This window comes from Ranitomeya imitator, chromosome 4, assembly GCF_032444005.1.
Source record: "Ranitomeya imitator isolate aRanImi1 chromosome 4, aRanImi1.pri, whole genome shotgun sequence".
NCBI classification, from domain to species: domain Eukaryota; kingdom Metazoa; phylum Chordata; class Amphibia; order Anura; family Dendrobatidae; genus Ranitomeya; species Ranitomeya imitator.
Window position 1 is genome coordinate 235,668,649 of NC_091285.1, and position 22,973 is coordinate 235,691,621.

The following is a 22,973-nucleotide window of genomic DNA, read 5'->3' on the forward strand; positions in this document are numbered from 1 at the left end:
CCTCTCTGTGACAAAACCGCCCCTGCACCAATCTCAGAAGCATCAACCTCGACCTGGAACGGAAGAGAAACATCAGGTTGACACAACACAGGGGCACAGCAAAAACGACGCTTCAACTCCTGAAAAGCTTCCACGGCAGCAGAAGACCAATTAACCAAATCAGCACCCTTCTTGGTCAAATCGGTCAATGGTCTGGCAATGCTAGAAAAATTACAGATGAAGCGACGATAAAAATTAGCAAAGCCCAGGAATTTCTGCAGACTTTTTAGAGATGTCGGCTGAGTCCAATCCTGGATGGCCTGAACCTTAACCGGATCCATCTCGATAGTAGAAGGGGAAAAGATGAACCCCAAAAATGAAACTTTCTGCACACCGAAGAGACACTTTGATCCCTTCACGAACAAGGAATTAGCACGCAGTACCTGGAAAACCATTCTGACTTGCTTCACATGAGACTCCCAATCATCTGAGAAGATCAAAATGTCATCCAAGTAAACAATCAAGAATTTATCCAGATACTCACGGAAAATGTCATGCATAAAAGACTGAAAAACAGATGGAGCATTGGCAAGTCCGAACGGCATCACCAGATACTCAAAATGACCCTCGGGCGTATTAAATGCCGTTTTCCATTCATCTCCCTGCCTGATTCTCACCAGATTATACGCACCACGAAGATCAATCTTAGTAAACCAACTAGCCCCCTTAATCCGAGCAAACAAGTCAGAAATCAATGGCAAGGGATACTGAAACTTAAGTGATCTTATTAAGAAGGCGGTAATCAATACACGGTCTTAGCGAACCATCCTTCTTGGCTACAAAAAAGAACCCTGCTCCCAATGGTGACGACGATGGGCGAATATGTCCCTTCTCCAGGGACTCCTTCACATAACTGCGCATAGCGGTGTGTTCAGGTACGGACAAATTAAATAAACGACCCTTAGGGAATTTACTACCAGGAATCAAATCGATAGCACAATCACAATTCCTATGCGGAGGTAGGGCATCAGACTTGGACTCTTCAAATACATCCTGAAAGTCCGACAAGAACTCTGGGATGTCAGAAGGAATGGATGACGAAATAGACAAAAATGGAACATCACCATGTACTCCCTGACAACCCCAGCTGGTTACCGACATAGAGTTCCAATCCAATACTGGATTATGGGTTTGTAGCCATGGCAACCCCAACACGACCACATCATGCAAATTATGCAGTACCAGAAAGCGAATAACTTCCTGATGTGCAGGAGCCATGCACATGGTCAGCTGGGCCCAGTACTGAGGCTTATTCTTGGCCAAAGGTGTAGCATCAATTCCTCTCAACGGAATAAGACACCGCAAAGGCTCCAAGAAAAATCCACAACGTTTAGCATAATCCAAATCCATCAGATTCAGGGCAGCGCCTGAATCCACAAACGCCATGACAGAATACGATGACAAAGAGCACATTAAGGTAATGGACAAAAGGAATTTGGACTGTACAGTACCAATAACGGCAGAGCTATCGAACCGCCTAGTGCGTTTAGGACAATTAGAAATAGCATGAGTAGAATCACCACAATAGAAACACAGTCTGTTCAGACGTCTGTGTTCTTGCCGTTCTACTTTAGTCATAGTCCTGTCGCACTGCATAGGCTCAGGTTTACTCTCAGACAATACCGCCAGATGGTGCACAGATTTACGCTCGCGCAAGCGACGACCGATCTGAATGGCCAAGGACATAGACTCATTCAAACCAGCAGGCATAGGAAATCCCACCATTACATCCTTAAGAGCTTCAGAGAGACCCTTTCTGAACAAAGCCGCTAGTGCAGATTCATTCCACAGAGTGAGTACTGACCACTTCCTAAATTTCTGACAATATACTTCTACATCATCCTGACCCTGGCATAAAGCCAGCAGATTTTTCTCAGCCTGATCCACTGAATTAGGCTCATCGTAAAGCAATCCCAGCGCCTGGAAAAATGCATCAACATTACTCAATGCAGAATCTCCTGGTGCAAGAGAAAACGCCCAGTCCTGTGGGTCGCCGCGCAAAAAAGAAATAATAATCAAAACCTGTTGAATAGGATTACCAGAAGAATGAGGTTTCAAGGCCAAAAATAGCTTACAATTATTTCTGAAGCTCAGGAACTTAGTTCTGTCACCAAAAAACAAATCAGGAATCGGAATTCTTGGTTCTAGCATCGATTTCTGATCAATAGTATCTTGAATCTTTTGTACATTTACAATGAGATTATCCATTGAGGAGCACAGAGCCTGAATATCCATGTCCACAGCTGTGTCCTGAAGCACTCTAATGTCTAGGGGAAAAAAAAGACTGAAGACAGAGCTAAGAAAAAAAAATGATGTCAGGATTTATTTTTTCCCTCTATTGGGAATCATTGGTAGGCTCCTTGTACTGTTATGGCTGGCAATCAGGCAACACAGCGTGCAGTAATCAGCGCACATACAGAGATCTGGCAATAACCAAAAACAATAGGACGAGCTCTGAGACGTGGAATCTCTGTAGACTGCAGTACCTGATCTATCCTCACACAACTATAAGCAGCAGTGGATTGCGCCTATCACTACCTATGCAACTCGGCACTGCCTGAGGAGCTGACTAGCCTGAAGATAGAAATACAAGCCTGACTTACCTCAGAGAAATACCCCAAAGGAATAGGCAGCCCCCCACATATAATGACTGTTAGCAAGATGAAAAGACAAACGTAGGAATGAAATAGATTCAGCAAAGTGAGGCCCGATATTCTAGACAGAGCGAGGATAGCAAAGAGAACTATGCAGTCTACAAAAAACCCTAAAACGAAAACCACGCAAAGGGGCAAAAAGACCCACCGTGCCGAACTAACAGCACGGCGGTGCACCCCTTTGCTTCTCAGAGCTTCCAGCAAAAGTTAATAGCAAGCTGGACAGAAAAAACAGAAAACAAACTAGAAGCACTTATCTAGCAGAGCAGCAGGCCCAAGGAAAGATGCAGTAGCTCAGATCCAACACTGGAACATTGACAAGGAGCAAGGAAGACAGACTCAGGTGGAGCTAAATAGCAAGGCAGCCAACGAGCTCACCAAAACACCTGAGGGAGGAAGCCCAGAGACTGCAATACCACTTGTGACCACAGAAGTGAACTCAGCCACAGAATTCACAACAATCGGTGTCACACACACCGATCTAGCGATGACAGCGGGAGATCCAGCGATGAAAGAAAGTTCCATACGATCTGCTACGACGTACGATTCTCAGCAGGATCCCTGATCGCTGCTGCGTGTCAGACACAGCGATATCGTAACGATATCGCTGGAACGTCACGAATCGTACCGTCGTAGCGATCGAAATGGTATAGTGTGACGGTACCCTAACGCTGAGCAAACAACACTGCCACATTGATTAAAAGAAACAATGGCAGAGACAACCCAATGCCAGAGTAAACAAAAGCCTAAAGATAAGAAAACTAATCTACAACAGAACCTATGTAGTAATCCCAAAAGAGAGTTGTTTTTTTTTTTAAAAAGTACAGTATGCATGGAGCAACCCAAAAAACACAATAGATTTTTGAAAGGAAAAAATTAACAACACCCAAAAATTAAGGGCAGAAACGGCAATAACACACCATACTTTACAATAAAACCGACAGGGACGGATACAATAAAAGGCCATACAACGCCATACATCGCAACCAGAAACATACAACAATGTCTTTACACAACCACAGTGCTGAACATAATACACAACTTGCAATATAAATTATTACATTTAATAAAAGGGCGCAGAATCATTCAATACTACCATACTTTACAATAAAACCGACAGGGACGGATACAATAAAAGGCCATACAACGCCATACATCGCAACCAGAAACATACAACAATGTCTTTACACAACCACAGTGCTGAACATAATACACAACTTGCAATATAAATTATTACATTTAATAAAAGGGCGCAGAATCATTCTATACTACCATACTTTACAATAAAACCGACAGGACCGGAGACTATTAAACGCCATCATATAACGCAAGAATAAAACATCACAACTGAATACAAAAAACACCACCAAACCAAAAAATGGAAAAGAAAAATCTATCCTGGAAAGAACAATAATCAAGGCCGCAGACAATGAAACGCCATACATCACAACCAGACTAAAAATACAAAAATATCTTTAAACAACCACAGTGCAGAATATAATACACAACTTGCAAAAACAATTTTAAAAAACATGTAGAAAATGCACCGAATCATTCTATACTTACATCTCTGAACAGCGGATGAATAAAAGTAGAAGTCGTCTGGTGTGATGTCTTGCCTCTAGATGCTGCAGCAGAAGTGACAAACAATCCAACATTTTCTTTATATATGGGGGATGTTTTTATCACTGTTTGCACTGTCTAGACACTTTTTTGTTTAATTTTATCTAACGACGCATGCATCGCACAACGCACGCACGACGCACACACGCGACGCAAGTGCGTTGTCAATAGGTTTCAATGGGAAATTGTAACGCAATGACGACGCACGAGCGACGCAAGTGCGACGCGTGCGTTTTTTTGACGCTACAAAAATGCAACATGTAGCGTCTCCGACGCCACCCAGGTGCGGTGAAACGACACATGCGTCGTGCGTTTTACCGAAAACGCACGACAACGCAACGCATGCGTCCCCAATGATAAAGATAGGGGCGCATGACGCATGCGTTGTCGTGCGTCGACGACGCAGCGTCGCATGACGCTAATGTGAACGTAGCCTTACAGTCCTTTCTCCTGCAGTAACCTTCATACACAGAAGAGGTACTGTCCTGCCAGTCTCAGTATCCCTTTTAACCTGATCTCCAGCAGCTTCCATTGCCAAAGAGAAGTATTGAACTCCAGGCACAGTTCACACTGAACAGGCGGCAGCTTGCACATGGTTCTCTGCAGCACCAACAAACATACTGCTCAGCTTTCCTAGCCGTCCGTGCAGTCTCCATTCTGAATGAGACCCTGGCATGTCTCTCTCCCAGCTATAGCTCACATTTTGTCTGGTCACTCACCAGTTTCAGCACACTCCACTCTGCTTCATCTAGCACATTGACACACACCTAGTGAAAACAGGCCAGGTCCTGCTTCTTGTAAGGCTACTTTCACACTTCCGTCGGTACGGGGCCGTCGCAAACCGTCGGCCCGACGTACTGACGGACATTGTGCAAATAGTGCACAACGTGGGCAGCGGATGCAGTTTCACAACGCATCCGCTGCCCATTGTGATGAGCGGGGAGGAGGGGGTGGAGTTCCGGTCGCGCATGCGCGGTCGAAAATGGCGGACACAACGCACAAAAAAAGTTATATTGAAAGTTTTTTTGTGACGGTACGCCAATTACCGACGCATCCAGTGCACGACGTATGGAACGTGTGTCTATGTGCAAAAAACGCATCCTGTGGGCAACTTTGCAGGATGCGTTTTTTACACAGAACGACGAATTGCGATGTCTTGTAAAAGATGAAAGTAGCCTAAAAAGCAAAGCACATGCATCTAATTGCGACCTGCAGTGCTAGGATTTTACCCAGTCCTACCTGGCTTTGCCAATAAATAAATAATATAAATATATATATGTCTATATACACAGTTGTGTGAAAAAGTGTTTGCCCCCTTCCTGATTTCCTATTCTTTTGCATGTTTGCCACACTTAAAGGGAACCTGTCAGCAGGATTGTGCACAGTAAACTACAGACAGTGTCAGGTCGGCGCTGTTAGACTGATTAAAATGATACCTGTGATGAAATCCATCTTAAGGGTATGTGCACACGCAGCGGATCCGCAGCGGTTTCCCGTGCGTTTACAGTATAATGTAAACCTATGGGAAACGAAATCCGCAGTGCACATGCTGCGGAAAAAAACGCGCGGAAACGCAGCGGTTTACATTCCGCAGCATGTCAATTCTTTGTGCGGATTCCACTGCGGGTTTACACCTGCTCCAATAGAAAACTGCAGGTGTAAAGCCGCAGCGGAATCCGCAATAGAAACCGCGATAAATCCGCAGGAAAAACCGCAGTGGTCTTGCACTGCGGATTTATCAAATCCACTGCGGAAAAATCCGCAGCCCTCACAGAAACGTGTGCACATACCCTAATGGTTATTCTTTAATCTTTATTTTCAGTTTTGTGTTAATGATATGCTCATATCCTAAGGCGGGGTTGGTGTATGTGGTGCTCTGATTATACAGTTAGGGCCAGAAATATTTGGACAGTGACACAAGTTTTGTTATTTTAGCTGTTTACAAAAACATGTTCAGAAATACAATTATATATATAATATGGGCTGAAAGTGCACACTCCCAGCTGCAATATGATAGTTTCCACATCCAAATCGGAGAAAGGGTTTAGGAATCATAGCTCTGTAATGCATAGCGTCCTCTTTTTCAAGGGACCAAAAGTAATTGGACAATGGACTCTAAGGGCTGCAATTAACTCTGAAGGCGTCTCCCTCGTTAACCTGTAATCAATGAAGTAGTTAAAAGGTCAGGGGTGGATTCCAGGTGTGTGGTTTTGCATTTGGAAGCTGTTGCTGTGAGCAGACAACATGCGGTCAAAGGAACTCTCAATTGAGGTGAAGCAGAACATCCTGAGGCTGAAAAAAAAGAAAAAAATCCATCAGAGAGATAGCAGACATGCTTGGAGTAGCAAAATCAACAGTTGGGTACATTCTGAGAAAAAAGGAATTGACTGGTGAGCTTGGGAACTCAAAAAGGCCTGGGCGTCCACGGATGACAACAGTGGTGGATGATCGCCGCATACTTAATTTGGTGAAGAAGGACCTGTTCACAACATCAACTGAAGTCCAGAACACTCTCAGTGAAGTAGGTGTATCTGTCTCTAAGTCAACAGTAAAGAGAAGACTCCATGACAGTAAATACAAAGGGTTCACATCTAGATGCAAACCATTCATCAATACCAAAAATAGACAGGCCAGAGTTAAATTTGCAGAAAAACACCTCAAGAAGCCAGCTCAGTTCTGGAAAAGTATTCTATGGACAGATGAGACAAAGATCAACCTGTACCAGAATGATGGGAAGAAAAAAGTTTGGAGAAGAAAGGGAACGGCACATGATCCAAGGCACACCACATTCTCTGTAAAACATGGTGGAGGCAACGTGATGGCATGGGCATGCATGGCTTTCAATGGCACTGGGTCACTTGTGTTTATTGATGACATAAGAGCAGACAAGAGTAGCCGGATGAATTCTGAAGTGTACCGGGATATACTTTCAGCCCAGATTCAGCCAAATGCTGCAAAGTTGATTGGACGGCGCTTCATAGTACAGATGGACAATGACCCCAAGCATACAGCCAAAGCTACCCAGGAGTTCATGAGTGCCAAAAAGTGGAAAATTCTGCAATGGCCAAGTCAATCTCCAGATCTAAACCCAATTGAGCATGCATTTAACTTGCTCAAATCCAGACTTAAGACGGAAAGACCCACAAACAAGCAAGACCTGAAGGCTGCGGCTGTAAAGGCCTGGCAAAGCATTAAGAAGGAGGAAACCCAGCGTTTGGTGATGTCCATGGGTTCCAGACTTAAGGCAGTGATTGCCTCCAAAGGATTTGCAACAAAATATTGAAAATAAAAATATTTTGTTTGGGTTATGTTTATTTGTCCATTTACTTTTGACCTCCTAAAATGTGGAGTGTTTGTAAAGAAATGTGTACAATTCCTACATTTTCTATCAGATATTTTTGTTCAACCCTTCAAATTAAACGTTACAATCTGCACTTGAATTCTGTTGTAGAGGTTTCATTTCAAATCCAATGTGGTGGCATGCAGAGCCCAACTCGCGAAAATTGTGTCACTGTCCAAATATTTCTGGCCCTAACTGTATATTCATAATGTAGCCTGCTGACACAGGTCACTGATCCCTCACTGCCCTGCCCCGTAGTTTACATAATGAATATCTGTATATACTTTTAAACAAAAAAAAACAAAAACAAACCTTTCTGCAGGCAGGTGTTGGCCGTGACACCTGCTCTGCCACAAAATCGCATGTTTTGTGTGCCAATAATACATTTTTTTCAGGTTATTGAGCTAGAGGGAAAAAAATCAATTTGCCCAGTAGCTGCTATCGGTGTATATAGGTGATCGGATAGATGCTACTGCGCATGCGGCGGCAGTTCTATCTTACTGGAGAAGAAGAAGAAAAAATCCTCCTCCAAGATGGCGCCGCCTGCGCAGTAGCGTCTTGGAGATAGCCAAAAGCGATTTGGCTGCAGAGCAGGTGCTCTTATTGTATTTACGGTAATTTAATTTTGAACCCCCCTGCAGTGTTACATAGTGCATCACTAATTCATCTCAAGTTCACAATGTGCCTGTGTAAGATGACAGCCAGTAATTGCGCTTATCTTGTGCTTTCTGTATTCCAGGCTGCAGAATCCGGGATAGTGAAGGTAAAAAACATCGCGGCCCGGAACAGTGACGTACTGCCAGGTAATTGGGGTGATGTTTGCCTCCGGTGAGAGGGACGCTCCACCTTTGACAAACAATCTCTGTATTGTGAGCAAATGTATAGGCTTGCAGTCCCTGTAATATATCTATATACCTTTTCATTGTTTTTCAATGATCTTTTATTTGGACAGGCAATGGAGATGCTGTTGATGGATCGTATGGTGATCCTAACAAATATGGCTTGTATATCTAGTTAGTACTTTGTGCAATGAACAATAGATGTGTGAGAATGAATGTTATCATTCACTGACAACAATAGCTCTTGGAAATTGATATGTTAGAACGTTGCATACATTGAATAATCTTTATTCACAAAAAAAAACTGAAAACCATCGTAACCCTCTCCTTCCCTGCATGTAAATGTATTTTTCGTCCTAGTCCTTAAAGGGAACCTGTCACCCCGAAAATCGCGGGTGAGGTAATCCCACCGGCATCAGGGGCTTATCTGCAGCATTCTGTAATGCTGTAGATAAGCCCCCGATGTTACCTGAAAAAGGAGAAAAAGACGTTAGATTATACTCATATATATTATACTTATATACTTAGATATATACGGTCCCGCTGCTGGTCAGGTCGGATGGGCGTCTCCGGTCCGCTCCGGCGCCTCCTATCTTCTTTCCATGACGTCCTCTTCTGATCTTCAGCCACGGCTCCGGCGCAGGCGTACTTTGCTCTGCCCTCTTGAGGGCAGACCAAAGTACTGCAGTGCGCAGGCGCCGGGTCTCTGACCTTTCCGGCGCCTGCGCACTGCAGTACTATCCTCTGCCCTCAAGAGGGCAGAGCAAAGTACGCCTGCGCCGGAGCCGTGGCTGAGGATCAGAAGAGGACGTCATGGAAAGAAGATAGGAGGCGCCGGAGCGGACCGGAGACGCCCATCCGACCTGACCAGCAGCGGGACCGCCCCTAGGTGAGTATAATCTAACGTCTTTTTCTCCTTTTTCAGGTAACATCGGGGGCTTATCTACAGCATTACAGAATGCTGCAGATAAGCCCCTGATGCCGGTGGGATTACCTCACCCACGATTTTCGGGGTGACAGGTTCCCTTTAAAGAAATTGACCATTACTTGTATAACTCCTTGTCATGCCCCACACTTGGTCCCAATAAAATAAACAAGCCTATGCTCACCTCCTGTGCCAGCGCAGTTCCCGTGGTGTCAGCACTTGCGGTTCCGGGGCTCTCGTTCGGTTGCATGACATGCGGTGCCCGGCGCCCAGTCACCGCTGGCGTCACTGTCTACGCCTTCGTACACTCTGAACATGAAGCTGCGGCCCTGACCTCATCTTCATGTTCTATTTGTCCTAAGTCAGGGACAATGATGCCATCGCTGATTGGGTGCCGGGCACCACATGTCATGCAACCGCACGAGAGCCCTGGGACCACAAGTGCTGACACCGCAGGAACAGTGCTGGCACGGGAGGTGAGTATAGGCTTTTTTTAGTTTATCGGGTTCAAGCGTGGGGTATGAGAAGGGGTTGTACTGGACAACCCCTTTAATGGCTAGATCTGTACATTTACAACAGTAAGACTGTGTCTGAGTATATGTGTGTGTGTCTGTGTGTGTGTGTGTGTGTGTGTGTGTGTGTGTGTGTATACTGTCTGTAATGTCTGTATATGCTATTAGAGCTTATAGTTATTCCAAGATCTATTAATTAATATGTGCTTTGTTAGTGGGAAAACTTCTTTAATACTTCCCACAAAAGCCTTTGTTGGCGATGATGCCTCCTGTATGGAGAAACTAGTCGCATGCATTGCTCAGGTGTGATTTTGGCCCATTCTTCCACACAAACACTCTTAAAATCCTGAAGGTTTCGTCATTCCTTCTATGAACTCTGAGCTTTAGTTCCTTCTCTAAATTTTCTAATGAATTCACGCCAAGTGATTGGCTGGGCCATTCTAACAGCTTTATTTTCTTTCTCTGAAACCAGTTGAGAGATTCCTTGGCTATGTGTTTGGGATCATTGTATTGCTGAAATGTCCACCTTTATTTCATCTTCATCATCCTAATACATGGCAGGGAGTTTTATCAAGAAAAATTTTATTGATTCATCCTTCCTTCAATCATGTACAGTTTGCCAGTGCCTTATGCTGAAAAACAGCCCCACACCATGATGTTCCCACCTCCAAACTTCACTGTTGGTATGGTGTTTCTGGGTGATACGCAGTGCATTTTGGCTTTCAAACATGATGTGCATTATGGCATCCACAAAGTTCAATTTTGGTGTCATCTGACCAGACTATATTCCGCTAGTGTTTTACAGGCTTGTCTAAATGTTTTTCAGCAAACCTGCCTGAACTTGCATTTGTTCAGCAATGGAGTCTTGCATGGTGAACGTGTGTACTGGCCATGGACGTTGAGTGCATTTCTTATAGTTCTCTCTGAAACAATTGTACCTGCATATTCCATGTCTTTCTCTAGCTCTCCACGGGTGGTCCATACCTCTTGAACAACTTTTCTGATAATTCTTTTCACTTCTTTGTCTGAATTCTTGCTGGGCGCACCTGGTCGTGGCCATTTTATGGTGAAATTATGTTTTTTCCAGTTTCCACCTTTGTATTATAGCCCCAGCAGTGCTCACTGGAACCTTCAGTAGTTTAGAAATTCTTCTGTAGCCAATGTTATCAGTATGTTTTGCAACAATAAAGGTACCTTCACACTAAACGATATCGCTAGCGATCTCTGACGTTGCAGCGTCCTGGCTAGCGATATCGTTCAGTTTGACACGCAGCAGTGATCAGAATCCTGCTGTGATGTCGTTGGTCGGGGCTAGAGGGCCAGCACTTTCTTTGGTCGCTGGCTCTCCCGCTGACATTGCTGAATCGGCGTGTGTGACACCGATTCAGCGATGTCTTCGCTGGTAACCAGGGTAATCATCGGGTTACTAAGCGCAGGGCCGTGCTTAGTAACCCGATGTTTACCCTGGATACCATCCTAAAAGTAAAAAAAAAACAAACGCTACATACTTGCCTACCGCTGTCTGTCCCCAGCGCTGTGCTTCTCTGTACTGGCTGTGAGCACAGCGGCCGGAAAGCAGAGCGGTGACGTCACCGCTCTGCTTTCCGGCCGCTGTGCTCACAGTGAGTGCAGAAAAGGAGAGCGCCGGGGACAGACAGCCGAAGGTAAGTATGTAGCGTTTGTTTTTTTTTTACTTTTAGGATGGTATCCAGGGTAAACATTGGGTTACTAAGCACGGCCCTGCGCTTAGTAACCCGATGTTTACCCTGGTTACCAGCGAAGACAAACGCTACATACTTACCTTCGGCTGTCTGTCCCCGGCGCTCTGCTTTCCTGCACTCACTGTGAGCACAGCGGCCGGAAAGCAGAGCGGTGACGTCACCGCTCTGCTTTCCGGCCGCTGTGCTCACAGCCAGTACAGAGAAGCACAGCGCCGGGGACAGACAGCGGTAGGTAAGTATGTAGTAGTTGTTTTTTTTTTACTTTTAGGATGGTATCCAGGGTGAACATCGGGTTACTAAGCGCGGCCCTGCGATTAGTAACCCGATGTTTACCCTGGTTACCGGCATCGTTGGTCGCTGGAGAGCTGTCTGTGTGACAGCTCTCCAGCGACCAAACAGCGACGCTGCAGCGATCCGGATCGTTGTCTGGATCGCTGCAGCGTCGTTTAGTGTGAAGGTACCTTAGGGTTGCTCAGGTCTTAATACAGCTCACTGGTTTTACTCATCATGAGATGTTTCTTGTGTTGCTCCTTGGTAATGAGACACCTTTTCATAGACTATCACTGGAACAAGCTGATATTATTTGTCACTAAGTGGCCGGATTGTTTTTTAATTACTGATAGATTTTAGCTGGTGTCATGACTTTCCGTTGCTTTTTCACCTCTTTCTTCACATGCTCAATATTTTTCCCTGAGTCATTTCTCATTATTACACATAACTTACCGTATATACTCGAGTATAAGCCGAGATTTTCAGCCCAAATTTTTGGGCTGAAAGTGCCCCTTTAGGCTTATACTCGATACTCGAGTCACGGTCGGCGGGTGAGGGGGAGAGGGCGCTGAGGCATACTCACCTAGTCCCGGCGGTCCTGACGCTCCCCCTGCCTGTCACACTGTCTTCGGGTGCCGCAGCTCTTCCCCTGTTCAGCGGTCACGTGGGACCGCTCATCAGAGAAATGAATATGGACTCCACTCCCATAGGGGTGGAGCCACATATTCATTCCTCTAATGAGCGGTAACGGTGACCGCTGATAGAGGAAGAGGCTGCCGCACCCGGAGACCAGCTGTCCGGGGGAAGGAGCCAGGGATGCCTGGAGCAGGTAAGTATGTCATATTCACCTGTCCACGTTCCACACGCCGGGCGCCGCTCTGTCTTCGCGTCCTCTTGCACTGACTGTGCAGGTCAGAGGGCGCGATGACGCATATAGTGTGTGCGCCGCCCTCTGCCTGAACAGTCAGTGCGGAGAGACGCCGAGACGGGACGCCGAGGAGCTGCAAGCAAGAGAGGTGAGTATGGCATTTTTTTTATTATTATTGCAGCAGCAGCAATGGCACAGCTTTCTATGGTACATCTATGGGGCAATAATGAACGGTGCAGAGCACTATATGGCACAGCTATGGGGCAATAATGAACGGTGCAGAGCACTATATGGCATAGCTATGGGGCCATAATGAACGGTGCAGAGCACTATATGGCACAGCTATGGGGCAATAACGAACAGTGCAGAGCACTATATGGCACAGCTATGGGGCAATAATGAACGGTGCAGAGCACTATATGGCACAGCTATAGGGCAATAATGAACAGTGCAGAGCACTATATGGCACATCTTTCTATGGTACAGCTATGGGGCAATAATGAACGGTGCAGAGCACTATATGGCACAGCTATGGGGCAATAATGAACGGTGCAGAGCGCTATATGGCACAGCTTTCTATGGTACAGCTATGGGGCAATAATGAACGGTGCAGAGCACTATATGGCACAGCTATGGGGCCATAATGAACGGTATGGAGCATCTATTTTTATTTTTGAAATTCACCGGTAGCTGCTGCATTTTCCACCCTAGGCTTATACTCGAGTCAATAAGTTTTCCCAGTTTTTTGTGGCAAAATTAGGGGGGTCGGCTTATACTCGGGTCGGCTTATACTCGAGTATATACGGGTATGTTATGGACACCTATGGTTTGATTTCTTTGCCTGTGAGGATTGCATGGGTTGTTACCGTTATCTGGTGAGAATTTAATGTCAATGGCACCTTTAGAAATGTATTTACCGTACTTAGAAAATTGACGACTTGTTTAACACTTATTTCACCTGCTGCATATATATTCCGTAACAATGGGGAAGATTTATTAGGCTAAATGGCTAGACTTCTGAGGAACTAAAGTGGCTCTGTCCTAGATTTCACATTACAAACTGAATACATTAGTATATGGATCTCTTAGACCTGAGGAGACTGGTATATTTGGTGTGAAAATCCATGTCCTAGTGGCTATATAATCATGATGCTCAAGGGTCACATTGCGTTAGTGCAACCCGTTTAGCGCTAGCGGGTTGCGCTAACGCAATGTTTTTAATGTGGCCGCGTCCCGGGGTCGCGGTAACGTCCCCGCTCTCGTAGATCCCCGATCTGCGAGAGCGGGGAACGGACCGGGGGCGCGCCTCGGACGCGAACATGGCACGCGCTAGTGCTGCGCGTTCACATTGCCGTGAATGGGCGCGCTAACGGACGCGTTGCACGGCGTTAATTTCGCCGTGCAACGCTGTCCGTTAGCGCGTTCCCATTAACGCAATGGGAACCATTTTTATGAGGTCAGCTGAAATGGTGAGAGCTCATTAGTCCTAGTGTATTCAGTCTCCTCGTACCCAGGCAGACAGCTGCAGCTTGTACTGAGCATTGTGAGACCTCAGCAGTAGGAGGGACTCTGAGGAGCTGTCATTCAGGCTAGGTGGGCAAAGAATTAGTAATGCTTTCAGACAGAATTATAAAAGCCATTCTGACATTGATTCTCAATGTGAATATATCATCCTTGTTATATCTAAGCGATATATGTAGTAATCTGTGCAGTTTGTATTGAGAAATCTGATGACCAATAAGCTGTAAATTTCACCAAAAACTGTCTTTCATGCCTTGGATAGTGTTTATTTGTCTTGGGCCATGGGGCAAAAAATCTTGATCTTATTTCTGCTGCTAGGGACTCATTGTGAACCAAGCCTAACTTAAAGGCGGTAAAAAAACAGAACATATTATAAATATTGAATGGGATGAGAAAAATCGTTTTGTTAGTACTATTATCACTTGTCCATTGGCTACAAAAATGTCAATATTATTTTTTTTTTCATTATTCCTGAAGCATTGAAAGAGAACAGTTCAGAAGTAGTCCAACCTTTCCTTATGGGCTGTGGAACAAAGGAACCGAAAATCACCCAGCTTTGTCTTGCTGCCATCCAGAGGCTCATGTCACATGAAGTGGTGTCAGAGGTATGGGGATTAGACTACCTGAGTCATTTCCTTCACCTTATGGCTATGTGCCCACGTTGCCGAATCTAAGCAGAATTTTCCTCATCAAACCCGGACTCCCTTGCTAGGAAATCCGCTCGTGTTTTTCACTTTTTTTTTCTTTCTTTTTTTTTATCACGTATTTGTCGCGTTTTTCATGCGTTATTTTTTCCATGCATCCCAATACAATTCTATAGCGGTGAAATTGCCACAATTCTGCAAAATTAATGAACATGCTGCGTTTTTTTTCCGCGATGCGTTTCCGCTGTGGAAAAAAACGCAGCATGGGCACAACAATTGGAGAATGCCATTAAATAATGGGATGCGTTTTGTAAGCGTTTTATTAAGCGTTTCCGCAGCGGAGAAACGCAGCACAAAGCTTAAAAAACGCAACGTGGGCACATAGCCTAAGTCTACGTCTTTCATACAGTATAGGAACTGGTCAGCATGTTGGTTTTTCTATTTATTGGTGTGTCTTATACTTTTCAGTTTTACTTTTTGTGAAAAGGCTGATATACAATACATTGGTGTTAACACTATATATGTAATGCCAATATCATCAGCATCATTAAAGTGCTCCAGGAAGCACTACACAGAGGCACTGAATAGGGAATTAATGGGTTAAAGGGAACCTGTCACCAGGTTTGACCGATATGAGATATGGCCACCACCTTCTAGGGCTGATATACAGCATTCTACAGAGTGGGCCATTTATATGGATACACCTAAATGAAATGGGAATGGTTGGTGACCCAGATTGGCTCACTGAATTTGCAGAATGGACAAAATAAAAATTGGAACTGGGCCCTCTGTTTACACAGAACATTATGTTCAGTGATAAGGCAAACTTTTTTGGGTGGGCCATTTATATGGATACACCTAAATAACATGGGAATAGTGACAGTTTTCTTGCGTAGGGTGTCTTGCATTGAAATCTGCTGCAATGACCCGGGTACTGCGTTCACCAGACATCAACAGAATTTCTATCTGCTCCTCATGTGATAACCTCTGCGACATGTCAAAGGCTGTAAACAAAGAGAAACTTGTAAATAACCCATGAAAGAATAAAGTTATGTTAAAACCAAGCTCACCATTGTTTTTCTTGTGAAATTCTCAATAAGTTTGAGGTGTCACCTGACCCTCTTCTCATTGGAAAAAATAAAGTTGGATCCAAAATGGCCAACTTCAAAATGGCCGCCATTGTCACCACCCATCTTGAAAAGTTTCCCCCTCCCATATACTAATGTACCACAAACAGGAAGTTGATATCACCAACCATTCCCATTTTATTTAGGTGTATCCATATAAATGGCCCACCCTGAATAATGCTGTATACAAAGCCCCCAACCTGTGGAGTGGTGCCGTCCCAGTGGTGTCAATGTTCTTGGTCCGGCGCCTCCCAACCTTTTTGCTGTCCTCTATTTTTATACTTTGTGGGGACGCGTCATCCGCACAAAGTAAGGAGAACTGCGATCATAAGAAGATGGGAGTTGCCAGACCAAGAACATCGACAGCCCTCAGACCAAACCACCCTGCAGGTGAGTATAATAAGTTCTTTTTCTTCTCTTACAGGTCGGGTTGGGGGCTTATATCCAGCATTATAGAATGCTGGATATCAGCCCTGAAAGATGATGCTGTATCTTATATCGGCCAAAACTGGTGACAGATCCGCTTTAGGTCAGCTCTTGTTAGTGTTACTATGCAGCATTCACATTGTACACTCAATGCTCCAGCGACAACTAACACTGCTGCATACACAGTATATACACACAACTCTACTGCACACAAACCGTATACTTACGGAAACGTGACTGTTCATTTGACTGTTCTGTCCCGCACGGTCCTTCAGCTCCTGTCTCAGTGGTGTCCTGCTTCCTCTCCTGCCCTGTCCTGATCACACCCCTTAATATTCCGGACAGCATTTTAATACATAGCTCTTTTAAAGTTATGTTCTTTTATCTTCAAAGGCTGCTGCTGGTAATATAATCAATATGCTATGGCAGCTGATGGAAAATGGACTGGAAGAATTAAAGCTTCTACAGACCGTTTTGGTGCTTTTAACAACTAACACGGTGGTTCACGATGACGCATTATCAAAGGTAACCATGCTGAGCAAATTGATTTATTCTATTATGTACATTTGTTTTATGTATTTTTTTTCAGTATTGTATTTATTAATAATAAATTCTATGAGAGAATAATGGATAATATACATAGCGATTATAACAATGCAATAAACAAAGACCTACCACAACCCCCTCTCACTATTTCGCTACCGCTTCATCAGGGATCATCTGTGGCTTATTCATTAATAAAGTGAGTATTCATTATATACAAATGATTGCGCGCCCTTCAGGCGCGTGCTGTCATTACGAACCATGCAATGGGGTGTAACCACGCAGCAGGCTGACCTCGCAGTTGGGTGTATCCACGCACCAGACTGGCGTATGTGCAGACTAATAGCAAACATAAATACCTGGTGTACCTCTCCTGCCACTCCTGCCTTGTGTATGAAAAAGCTCTGTAGGTAATACTGTTCGGGTAGAGCTATCCCATAGCCCTATTCCTAAAGGAAATGAATGGGTAGTGCTATCAAATAGCGCTATTCCTCAGTGTTCCTGAGCGTAAGCTATTTCACCTGGTTGAGCGCACTTGGGATCTGCCCCCAAGGCCCTACCCATGCCCAATGTTTGGTCCGTAGACTGCGGCTAGGTGTTAGTCCCGCTTTTGTGTACACCATTTTTTGGCTTTTACAATTGTTAACCCCTTCCCGACCTTTGACGCCACGTAGGCGTTATGAAAGTCGGTGCCAATCCGACCCATGACGCCTATGTGGCGTCATGGAAAGATCGCGTCCCTGCAGATCGGGTGAAAGGGTTAACTCCAATTTCACCCGATCTGCAGGGACAGGGGGAGTGGTACTTTAGCCCAGGGGGGGTGGCTTCACCCCCCCATGGCTACGATCGCTCTGATTGGCTGTTGAAAGTGAAACTGCCAATCAGAGCGATTTGTAATATTTCACCTAAAAAACTGGTGAAATATTACAATCCAGCCATGGCCGATGCTGCAATATCATCTGCCATGGCTGGAAACACTGGTGTACCACCGCCACCGATCGCCCCCCCAGCCCTCCGATCTATGTTCCGCTCCCCTCCGTCCTGTGCTCCGCTCCCCCCGTCCTCCTGACCGCTCCCCCCGTGCTCCGATGCCACCCCCCGTGCTCCGACGCCCCCCTGTGCCCTGATCTCCCCCCCCCCCCCCCCCCTTATACTTACCGGGCCTCCCGGTGTCCGTCCGTCTTCTCCCTGGGCGCCGCCATCTTCCAAAATGGCAGGCGCATGCGCAGTGCGCCAGCCGAATCTGCCGGCTGGCAGATTCGTTCCATGTACATTTTGATCACTGTGATAGGTTTTATCACAGTGATCAAAATAAAAAAAAAACTAAATGACCCCCCCCCCCCTTTATCACCCCCATAGGTAGGGACAATAATAAAATAAATATTTTTTTTCCACTACAGTTAGAACTAGGGTTAGGGTTAGGGATGTGCACACGTATTCTGGTCCTCTGCGGATTTTTCCGCAGCGGTTTTTATAAATCCGCAGTGCAAAACCGCTGCGGATTTATCGCGGATTTACCGCGGTTTTTCTGCGGATTCCACTGCGGTTTTCTATTGGAGCAGTTGTAAATCCACTGTGGAATCCGCAGAAAGAAGTGAAATGTGTGGAATGTAAACCGCTGTGTTTCCACACAGTTTTTTCCGCAGCATGTGCGCAGCGTTTTTTGTAAACTCATGGGAAACTGCTGCGGACCCGCAGCGGCGGAAACGCTGTGGATCCGCAGCGTTTTCCGCATCGTGTGCACATACCCTTAGAATTAGGCTTTGTGCACACGGTGCGGATTTGGCTGCGGATCCGCAGCGGATTGGCCGCTGCGGATTCGTAGCAGTTTTCCATCAGCTTTACAGTTCCATGTAAACCTATGGAAAACCAAATCCGCTGTGCCCATGGTGCGGAAAATATCGCGCGGGAACGCTGTGTTGTATTTTCCGCAGCATGTCAATTCTTTGTGCGGATTCCGCAGCGTTTTACACCTGTTCCTCAATAGGAATCCGCAGGTGAAAACTGCACAAAAAACACTGGAAATCCACGGTAAATCCGCAGGTAAAACGCAGTGCCTTTTACCCGCTGATTTTTCAAAAATGGTGCAGAAAAATCTCACACGAATCCGCAACGTGGGCACATAGCCTTAGGGTTAGGGTTGGAATGAGAGTTAGGGTTGGAATTAGGGCTAGGGTTGGAAATAGGGTTAAGATTAGGCTTGTGGTTAGGGTTATGGTTAGGGGTGTGTTGGGGTTAGGGTTTGGATTAGGGTTAGGATTATGGTTAGGGTTGGGATTAGGGTTAAGGGTGTGTTGGGGTTAGGGCTGTGGTTAGGGGTGTGTTGGGGTCAGGGTTGTGATTAGGGTTATGGCTACAGTTGAGATTAGGGTTAGGGGTGTGTTGGGGTTAGTGTTGGAGGTAGAATTGAGGGGTTTCCACTGTTTAGGCACATCAGGGGTCTCCAAACGCAACATGGCGCCACCATTGATTCCAGCCAATCTTGCGTTCAAAAAGTCAAATGGTGCTCCCTCCCTTCCGAGCCCCGACGTGCGCCAAAACAGTGGTTTACCCCCACATACGGGGTACCAGCATACTCGGGACAAACTGGGCAACAACTATTGGGGTCCGATTTCTCCTGCTACCCTTGTGAAAATAAAAAATTGCTTGCTAAAACATCATTTTTGAGGAAAGAAAAATTATTTTTTTATTTTCACGGCTCTGCGTTATAAACTTCTGTGAAGCACTTGGGGGTTCAAAGTGCTCACCACATATCTAGATAAGTTCCTTTGGGGGTCTAGTTTCCAAAATAGGGTTACTTGTGGGGGGGTTTACTGTTTAGGCACATCAGGGGCTCTGCAAATGCAACGTGATGCCCACAGACCATTCCATCAAAGTCTGCATTCCAAAATGTCACTACTTCCCTTCTGAGCCCCGACGTGTGCCCAAACAGTGGTTCCCCCCCACATATGGGGTATCCGCGTACTCAGGACAAACTGGACAGCAACTTTTGGGGTCCAATTTCTCCTGTTACTCTTGTGAAAATAAAAAATTGCGGGCTAAAAAATAATTTTTGAGGAAAGAAAAATGATTTTTTATTTTCACGGCTCTGCGTTACAAACTTCTGTGAAGCACTTGGGTGTTTAAAGTGGTCACCGCACATCTAGGTTAGTTCCATGGGAGGTCTAGTTTCCAAAATGGGGTCACATGTGGGGGAGCTCAAATGTTTAGGCACACATGGGCTCTCCAAACGCGACATGGTGTCCGCTAACGATTGGAGCTAATTTTTCATTCAAAAAGTCAAATGGCGCTCCTTCCCTTCCGAGCCCTGCCGTGTGCCCAAACAGTGGTTTACCCCCACATGTGAGGTATCAGTGTACTCAGGAGAAATTGTCCAATAAATTTTAGGATCCATCTTTTCTTGTTGCCCATGTGGAAATGAACAAATTGAGGCTAAAAGAAATTTTTTGTGAAAAAAAAGTACTTTCATTTTTACGGATCAATTTGTGAAGCACCTGGGCATTCAAAGTGCTCACTATGCATCTAGATAAGTTCCTTGGGGGGTCTAGTTTCCAAAATGGGGTCTCTTGTGGGGGAGCTCGGATGCGTCGTGCTTTTGCGGACCGTCGGGAGCAAAAAACGCTACATGTAACGTTTTTTGCTCCTGACGGACCGCTTTTTCCGACCGTGCATGCGTGGCCGGAACTCCGCCCCCACCTCCCCGCACCTTACAATGGGGCAGCGGATGCGCCGGAGAAATGCATCCGCTGCCTCCATTGTGCAATGCGTTAAACGCTAGCGTCAGAATCTCTCCCCGACGCATTGCGACGGGGAGATTCCGACGCTAGTGTGAAAGTAGCCTAACATGAAGCCCAATATGTCACGAAAAAACAATCTCAGAACCGCTAGGATTCGTTGAAGCGTTCCTGAGTTATTACCTCATAAAGGGACACTGGTCAGAATTGCAAAAAACGGCCAGATCATTAAGGTCAAAACAGGCTGGGTCATGAAGGGGTTAAAAAGCTTAATAAAAGACTTCCTTAAGGGTACCGTCACACAGTGCCATTTTGATCGCTACGACGGTACGATTCGTGACGTTCCAGCGATATCCATACGATATCGCTGTGTCTGACACGCAGCAGCGATCAGGGATCCTGCTGAGAATCGTACGTCGTAGCAGATCGTTTGGAACTTTCTTTCGTCGCTGGATCTCCCGCTGTCATCGCTAGATCGGTGTGTGTGACACCGATCTAGCGATGCGTTCGCTTGTAACCAGGGTAAACATCAGGTTACTAAGCGCAGGGCCGCGCTTAGTAACCCGATATTTACCCTGGTTACCAGTGTAAATGTAAAAAAAAAAAAAAAACAGTACATATTTACATTTCGGTGTCCGTCAGGTCCCTTGCCGTCTGCTTCCCGCACTCACTGACTGCCGGCCGTAAAGTGAAAGCAGAGCACAGCGGTGACGTGCTTTCACTTTACGGCCGTCAGTCAGTGAGTGCGGGAAGCAGACGGCAAGGGACAGACACCGGAATGTAAGTATGTGCTGTTTGTTTTTTTTTACGCTGGTAACCAGGGTAAACATCGGGTTACTAAGCGCGGTTCTGCGCTTAGTAACCCGATGTTTACCCTGGTTACCGGCATCGTTGGTCGCTGGAGAGCTGTCTCTGTGACAGCTCTCCAGCAACCACACTACGACTTACCAACGATCACGGCCAGGTCGTATCGCTGGTCGTGATCGTTGGTAAATCGTATAGTGTGACGGTACCCTAAGTACATACAATTGACAGTAAACCATTTGTCAACGTTAGGAATAAGTTTACCTTGCTTCTGTGTCTCAAATATTTTGACCCTTATTTGTTGGCTTTTCCTTCCCCTGAAGAAAACCACATATAACTGCTCATGTGAAAATACTGGGAGAGGCAAATAAATTCCTACAATATCCAAGGACTGTCCCTGAGATTTATTGATGGTCATTGCAAAAGCTAACATGAGAGGAAACTGACGCCGTGGTATCTGGACTGGCAAGTTTTTATCTTTGGAAATCAGGTCAATTCTTGGAATAAGAACTATCTGACCCTTTGCTTTTCCATTTAAAGCAACGGCATGAATAACATTTGCTTTTAAACTTTTCACATAAGGCCTTGTGCCATTACAAAGGCCACACTTTCTGTTAAGATTACGCAGGAGCATAATTACAGCTCCTGATTTCAGCGTTAGTTCATCAGGAGGCATCCCAGTGGGATTCAAAGAGTTAAGAAACTCTACAGGGTAATCTGTGAGAATCACACCCTCCTCTTTCAGCGATATGTTGAGTGTTCACCTTGAACTTGACAAAGAATTTTGTCGTTCAGGGCGTGAACTTCATCATTCGATGGCTTAAGAATTGCTTTATTGGCAATTGCTTCTACCGTTGCATCGGTAATCCAAATTGAGTCACCAAAAATAGCTGTAATTAAATCACCCTCTTCAATAAAAGAATTCGAGATTTCAATTGTGTCTTCTGGTACACCATATTCATTTGACAACTCTCCATTGCCAAGTTTCAGTAACCATCAGTTGTTCTCAACTTCATCCTGAACCGTTCTCACATTCTGTTGTCACTGGAACCGTGAAAACTGATTCCAGGATTTTGAGTATTTAATGGTGGACTGTACAATTTGGGCTCTTTTTCCACCTTCCACTATTGGTAGGATTTGAGGAAAAAGTCACCACCCTTTATGAAAACTTTTCCACCAAATTATCTTTTTTTTCCACATATGTCTTGGAACAAATTATCCACAGCGTTCATATTAAAACAGGGAGTCATTGTTATTGTGTCACAAATAACGACAGATGACTCCCTTAGCTCCCTTGCTTGAAGTGAGGTTGGCTTAATTTTTGACACTGTGGTGTCATTTGTTGTAATTCCAAGGCCAAACTTGGAATGGTAGGTGCTACCG

At 45.3% G+C, this 22,973-nt stretch overlaps 1 protein-coding gene across 3 annotated transcripts in view; it reads left to right on the forward strand.

Moving 5' to 3' along the window:
* The window catches only part of MON2 (MON2 homolog, regulator of endosome-to-Golgi trafficking), a 225,482-nt gene that overhangs the window by 28,304 nt on the left and 174,205 nt on the right, over positions 1 to 22,973 (forward strand). For 2 of the 3 annotated variants that reach the window (XM_069764436.1, XM_069764435.1), the window contains exons 2-4: positions 8,396 to 8,459; positions 14,790 to 14,917; positions 16,903 to 17,034. In XM_069764436.1, coding sequence (XP_069620537.1) covers positions 8,396 to 8,459; positions 14,790 to 14,917; positions 16,903 to 17,034 — 324 coding nt within the window. The remainder of the gene's footprint in view (positions 1 to 8,395; positions 8,460 to 14,789; positions 14,918 to 16,902; positions 17,035 to 22,973) is intronic. The other variant, XM_069764437.1, reaches the window with a different exon arrangement.